Genomic DNA, 6,564 nt, shown 5'->3' with positions numbered 1-6,564 from the left:
GATTGTAAAGGTGTAGTACAATTTACGAAGAAAATACCAAAACCTTCATCAGAGAAAGAACATTGTGGTGATGAAAACATTACGCTGTCTGGCCTGCCTTGCACCATCCTGCAGCACTCCAACACCACAGCCAGTCACCACCACCAGGGGCCGGGGAGCGCGGAGAAATAAAGGAACGCCGCCGCCGTCGCCACCACTCTCTCTCTTTCGTCTACTATCTTGGGGTCACGGAGTTGAGCAGGGTACGAGTGAACAGTCCTTGCTTCACGAGACACCGAACCTGGAATCGGATTTAGAATGGAAATAATCCTAGCCTACTAATTTCAAGACTGACCATTAATTTCTAAGAAAAAAAAAAGATGTTTTCTTTATATAATTATGATACACGCAATGAAGTGGGTAGCAATTAGTGAAGTGAATTAATCTTAACCCAACTTAACCTAGCCAATGATGGAAATAGTAATGTTATTTCAGTATTATCCCTGAAGTCACTTGTTTTGTTTTATTTCACTACTTGCTTTCTCAAAATTAGTACGTTCTGTTATGCCTTCAGTAATTTCTAAGAATCTAAACTCGCTACTGCGCGTGTGGAGCTTCGGGTTCTGTACAGCGCGGGGCTTGCCACTGAATTGTTCACAGGTTCACTCACGGATCCAAGCTTAACTAATGGTTGCTACTGAGACTGACAGAGAGGTGATTAATCGGGTTTCCAAGAGCGTTTCTCCACTTAATAATGTAGAAATCTTGTTAATCCGTCACTAAAACCGTAAAAACGCCCTTGAAAACACGTGTACCTTCAGCTGCAGTGGAGGAGCGGAGCAGAAATATTTCAGAATAAGATCCATGATAATAAGTAAAAGGATAAGCTAAACAAACAAATAAAAAAAAAATAGGCAGAACAGATTACATCTTCCCTACCAGGACACTTACCTGAACGACAGTCGAAGGAAACCTCACTGTCTACATCCTTCTATCCTTGGCCTTCCTCCACGCCTCCCCCTCCCCCCGTGTCAGGGCGAGGCTGGCCAGGGCGCGGGCCTCCTCCGGCGTGAACCCCACCAAAGTTGTCCCCACAGTGCCCACGCCCCCACTCTCCTGCAGGACCCGTCTGGTGAGCACGTCTGAGGGCGTGAACACGTACTGGCCGCCCAGGGACTCGCGCACCTGTGGATGTGGTGGTGGTGGTGGTGGTGGAAGAAGGAGGAGGAGGAGTAATGGTAGTAAAACGTCACAAGACTAACATATCACACAGGGAAGCCACAGAACGCCTGACTTCTGATCTTTCTAAAATTTCTGATTAGGGCAGAGCAAACTTGGTATTGTTCAATGCCTCAAAAACTCAATTCCTCCATCTATCAACTCGACACAACCTTCCAGACAACTATCCCCTCTTCTTCAATGACACTCAACTGTCCCCCTCTTCTACACTGAGCATCCTCGGTCTGTCCTTTACTTATAATCTGAACTGGAAACTTCACATCTCATCTCTAGCTAAAACAGCTTCTATGAAGTTAGGTGTTCTGAGACGTCTCCGCCAGTTTTTCTCACCCCCCCCCAGCTGCTAACTCTGTACAAGGGCCTTATCCGTCCATGTATGGAGTATGCTTCACATGTCTGGGGGGGTTCCACTCATACTGCTCTTCTAGACAGGGTGGAATCAAAAGCTTTTCGTCTCATCAACTCCTCTCCTCTAACTGACTGTCTTCAGCCTCTCTCTCACCGCCGCAATGTTGCATATCTAGCTGTCTTCTACCGCTATTTTCATGCTAACTGCTCTTCTGATTTTGCTAACTGCATGCCTCCCCTCCTTCCGCGGCCTCGCTGCACAAGACTTTCTTCTTTCTCTCACCCCTATTCTGTCCACCTCTCTAACGCAAGAGTTAACCAGTATTCTCAATCATTCATCCCTTTCTCTGGTAAACTCTGGAACTCCCTGCCTGCTTCTGTATTTCCACCTTCCTTTGACTTGAATTCCTTCAAGAGGGAGGTTTCAAGACACTTATTCATCAATTTTTGACCACTGCTTTGACCCTTTTATGGGACTGGCATTTCAGTGGGCATTTTTTTATTAGATTTTTGTTGCCCTTGGCCAGTGTCCTCCCTACATAAAAAAAAAGAAAAAAGAAAAACCCGTCACACATTTTGGGTCACGAGACAATTATATAACACAAAATAAATGAAAAATAATGGTGCGTCACAGTATTTGCTGTTACATTAGGTGAAGTTAGGTAAAGCGAAGAAAGGTTAGGTTAAGTAAGGTCTGTTAGGTCAGCTTAGGTCAGGCTGGGTCACATTAGGTTGGGTAAAGTAAGGCTATGTTAGGTTGGGTCAGGTTGGGTCACATTAAGTTAGTAAGGTCACGTTAGGTCCCATTAGGTTAGTTTATGTGATATTTTTTCCACTGCCTTTTTTTTCCTACATTCCTTCCTTCCTTCCTCTTCCTCCTCTTTCACCAATACCTCCTCCTCCTCCTTCTCCTCCTCCTCCTCCACCATCACCACCACCACCACGACCTCCTTCTGCACCATTACCTCTTCTTCCTCCTTCTGCATCATTAACACCCCCTTCCTCCTCCTCCTCCTCCTCCTTTTACCTCCCAATCAGGTGAGCGCAGGTGGGAGGGAAGCAGATCCACATTACAGGCCACCTCAACCCTTCCTTCGTGTGGGAACGCCATGGACTGCACACCTGAGGGCAACACACCTGCCTTAGTACTTTGAAACACTCCCGCGCCGCATCTCCATTTCTTTCATAAAGGCTCTAGCTGAAGTTGCACCGGTTTTTAAGTGTTTTTTTTTTTTATGGTTCTAGTGACAGATTAACGGGTCTAGCTGAAGTTATAAGGATTTTTAAGGGTGTTTTAATGGTTCTAGTGTCAGATTAACGAGTCTAGCTGAAGTTACACGGATTTTTAAGGGTGTTTTTATGGTTATACTGGCAGATTAACGATTCTAGCTGAAGTTACAAGGATTTTTAAGGGTGTTTTTATGATTCTAGTGGCAGATTAATGATTCTAGCTGAAGTTACAAGGATTTTTAAGGGTGTTTTTATGATTCTAGTGATAGATTAACGGCTCTAGCTGAAGCTACACGGATTTTTAATAGTATTTCTATGGTTCTAGTGACAGGTTAACAAGATTTCTACATCATAATCGTGAGAACCCGGCTAGTCATCCCTGTGGCCTTGATAGCTGGTGAGATAGATGGATGGACAGATTAATATCAATCTAAATAATAAAACAGATAGACATAGACTGAAAGACAGACAGATGGGTAAATAGATAGAGACAGGCAGAGAAGCAGATATTAATACACACATATACATAAATACAGACAGACAGATAGGGAGATAAAAAAAAAAAGAAGATACATACACACATACATACACAAACAGATAGAAAAACGAAAATATACACGTATACGCAAACAAACAAAAAGGAAAAAATGGCAGAAAAATCATAATAACCCCTGCCGCTTACCTGAGACTGAGGTGTGATTAATTAATAAGGTTACCAGTGGAATGTATAAGTGAACAGGTGTTACGGAAGGCCGGAGTGAAGGTGATGCTGGTACTGGTGAGGAGGAGGAGGAGGAGGAGGAGGGGGAGGAGGAGGAAAAGTGTACAGAGATCACTTCAAACAACAACAACAACAACAACAACAACAACAACGACAAAAACAACAACAACAACGACGACGACGACGACGATGACGACGAGGACAACAACATCAACAACTACAACAACAACAACAACAACAACAACAACAACAACAACAAAAACAACAACGCAAGGAAAGAAGGAAGGAAGGAAGGAAGGAAGGAAGGAAGGAAGGAAGAAGAGATGAAGGAAAAACATGAAAAAAGTGAGATATGAAAGAAGGAATTAAAACAAGTGGCAAAGAAAAGGACATGAGAGAGAGAGAGAGAGAGAGAGAGAGAGAGAGAGAGAGAGAGAGAGAGAGAGAGAGAGAGAGAGAGAGAGAGAGAGAGAGAGAGAGAGAGAATTAAAAAAGAAACAGGAAGAGGAAGAGGAAGTGATGAGCTGGAACAGGCGACAGGAGGAGGAGGAAGAGACACATATGGGGGTCAGAAGAATAGGGAGGTGAGAGAAAACAAGAGACAATAGATAATAAAAAGAAAAAAAAAACAGAAAGAATACCGAATGGAAGGAAAAGGAAAAAGAAAAAGAAGAGAGAGAGCGAAAGCGAGAGAGAAACAAAGCAAAACAATAAATAGATAATCAAAAGGAAGACATTTCAAAACATCTACCAGGAATTAGTAATAAGATAGTGGGGGGGAGGGGCTTACCAGGGAGGCCCTTAGGGGAGGTGGCCCTGATAGCTGCCGCCACCCGCCTGCCGAGAGCCACGTCTTGAGTGTCCAGAGTGACATTCACGTTCATCATGTAGGGGATGGCGCCCACTCCTGGGGGGGGAGTTGAGGAAGGGGAGGGGGAGGAGGAGCAGGAAGAGGAGGGAAGAAGGGGAGGAAGAAGAAGGGGAAGAAGGAGATGGAGGGAGGGAAAGAGAAGAAAAGAGAAGGGAAGAAGAAAAGAAGAAAAGGAAGAAAATACAAGATTATCAAGATTAGACACACATGGAACTGTCTACATTATAATAAATAAATAAATAAATAAATAAATAAATAAATGAATAAATAACTACACTTAAACAAATAAAAAAGCAAATAAAGTATATATCAATATATTTCCACTTAATCTGCAAAATAAATAAATGAATAAATAAATAAAAAAATTTATAAACAAAAATAAATCCACAAAAATAATAAAGTCAGAATAATAACAAGAAGATTAATAATCTTGAAGGACAATAATCTTGAAGGAAGCGACTATAATACTCAGTAAGCTTTACCTGTGAGGCCATAACGCGGTGAGGGAACGTGGCCCAGATCGTGCGTGAGGGAGGAGTAGCGAACAGGCGTCTTGAACCAGCCCACCTCCTTGCGCCGCGCCACCAGACCTCGCCCCTCGCTGTCTGCCGCGCCGAAGAGGAACACAGAGGTACCAGGGACAGAGGAGGTGATGCTGCGGCCAAGATCTAAGCGGGAAGAGGAGAAGTAGGAGTAAAGTCTAACGCGGCCTAAGCGGAAAAAGACTCAGACGCGACCAAGATACACTTCAACGCGACTTTTCTCATTCAAAACACTTGGCCTGCTGGAACAAACCTACTCACACACACACACGCAGGAAGTGAATGTATGCGCGTCCTTACAATGGTGCACAATGCGGGTGATGCTGGTGGTGGAGGAGGAGGAGGTGAAGGAGGAGAGGTAGGGGTGCACACTCCAACACTGCCTCCATAACGGTACACACAGGATTAGTACAACGCGGGAGAGCGTGAGAGGTGCAGTGAGCGTTGAGAGAGGCAAGGATTGAGATGCAAATGGCGGGTTGCTGTCACCACTACAATCTAACTTAAACTTACACCTAACCTAACTTTACACTTCACCTAACCTAACCAAACCTAACACTACCACTACAATTATTACCACCATTATCGCTATCACAAAGCGCAAAACGGGTGTTGCTGGCATCACCATAACACTTAACCTAACCCTACCACTACAAACACTATCAATTACCACCACTACAACACAAGCAGTGACGCCGCACCACCACCAATGTGTCGGGGAGGGAGGTGGCAGTGGCGGTGGTGCTGGTCGCGGCAAGTGAAGCTTCGAACCCTAGGGCGACTGAAGCATCAACATCGTTTTGCCTCCTACGAGTGTCTCACTGAACCGCTTCCGCCATGCTGCCCTGTGGTGAGTATACGTAATAATAATAATAATAATAATAATAATAATAATAATAATAATAATAATAATAATAATAAACGGTTTATTATTTAGGCAGTTAACAAACTGAAAATGTACATAGGGGGTGGGGAAAAACTTAACATTAATCCTAAAGGTAAGTCTAATCTAGGAGGGAAATACTATTGATTGATGGCTCGCACCATGGTGGGAATCACACTGAGTCTGTACCGGTCCGTGCGCGGTGCCTTTAGGGGCGTTATCTTGTTGTGGTGTCTGGTGGCACGGACCGGGCGAGGCGCGTCAGGCGGCAGCATGTTTCTGAGACGTGGATGATGCAGTAGTCCCCTTCTAAACTTCTCCAGAGCCTCTCGGTGCCTGGTGGATAGTCTGGATAGACTCAGGGTGGTCAGGGCTTCTTCGTAGGTGGTGTATGCAGGGCCAAGGATGACCTGCACGCCCTTTTCTGCACACTCTCTAGCTGTAGCTGTTGAGTGTGTGTGAGGGAGGAGGACCACGCTGGGGAGGCGTACATGAGTTTGGGGAGGATAACTCATCTGTCGGCGTCCCCAGCGACCTGAGTCTGCGCAGCATGTACAGCCTGTAGGTAGCTGATCTTACGGTGCTGGCGACATGCTGCTTCCAGGTCAGCTGGTCGTCCACCGTGACTCCGAGAAGCTTGGGACATTGGACCACCTGGAGGGGGTGAGGGCCCACTGTGAGCTGGGGAGGGGTGACTGGTACAGAGGAGGTACAGAAATGCATCACCACAGTTTTGTTGTGGTTGATGGTC

At 45.1% G+C, this 6,564-nt stretch overlaps 2 protein-coding genes across 4 annotated transcripts in view; one reads left to right on the top strand and one right to left on the bottom strand.

Moving 5' to 3' along the window:
- The window catches only part of LOC135093539 (formimidoyltransferase-cyclodeaminase-like), a 51,454-nt gene that overhangs the window by 2,702 nt on the left and 42,188 nt on the right, over nt 1-6,564 (bottom strand). Inside the window, exons 3-7 of one of the 3 annotated variants that reach the window (XM_063992875.1) lie at nt 4,871-5,056; nt 4,308-4,424; nt 2,594-2,688; nt 931-1,164; nt 44-280 (exon numbers count right to left, since the gene is read on the bottom strand). In XM_063992875.1, coding sequence (XP_063848945.1) covers nt 961-1,164; nt 2,594-2,688; nt 4,308-4,424; nt 4,871-5,056 — 602 coding nt within the window. In that variant the 3' untranslated portion in view covers nt 44-280; nt 931-960. The remainder of the gene's footprint in view (nt 1-43; nt 281-930; nt 1,165-2,593; nt 2,689-4,307; nt 4,425-4,870; nt 5,057-6,564) is intronic. The other 2 variants (XM_063992874.1, XM_063992876.1) reach the window with 2 other exon arrangements.
- Nucleotides 5,385-6,564, top strand: part of LOC135093537 (BTB/POZ domain-containing protein 6-like) — a 41,404-nt gene continuing 40,224 nt past the window's right edge. The window contains exon 1 of the mRNA XM_063992862.1: nt 5,385-5,780. Within this exon, the coding sequence (XP_063848932.1) occupies nt 5,640-5,780 (141 nt within the window). The 5' untranslated portion in view covers nt 5,385-5,639. The remainder of the gene's footprint in view (nt 5,781-6,564) is intronic.

The sequence above is a fragment of the Scylla paramamosain genome, chromosome 43, assembly GCF_035594125.1.
Source record: "Scylla paramamosain isolate STU-SP2022 chromosome 43, ASM3559412v1, whole genome shotgun sequence".
In the NCBI taxonomy this organism is placed as follows: Eukaryota; Metazoa; Arthropoda; class Malacostraca; order Decapoda; family Portunidae; genus Scylla; species Scylla paramamosain.
The sequence above is the reverse complement of the archived record's forward strand: the minus strand, read 5'-3'. Positions and strand labels throughout refer to the sequence as shown.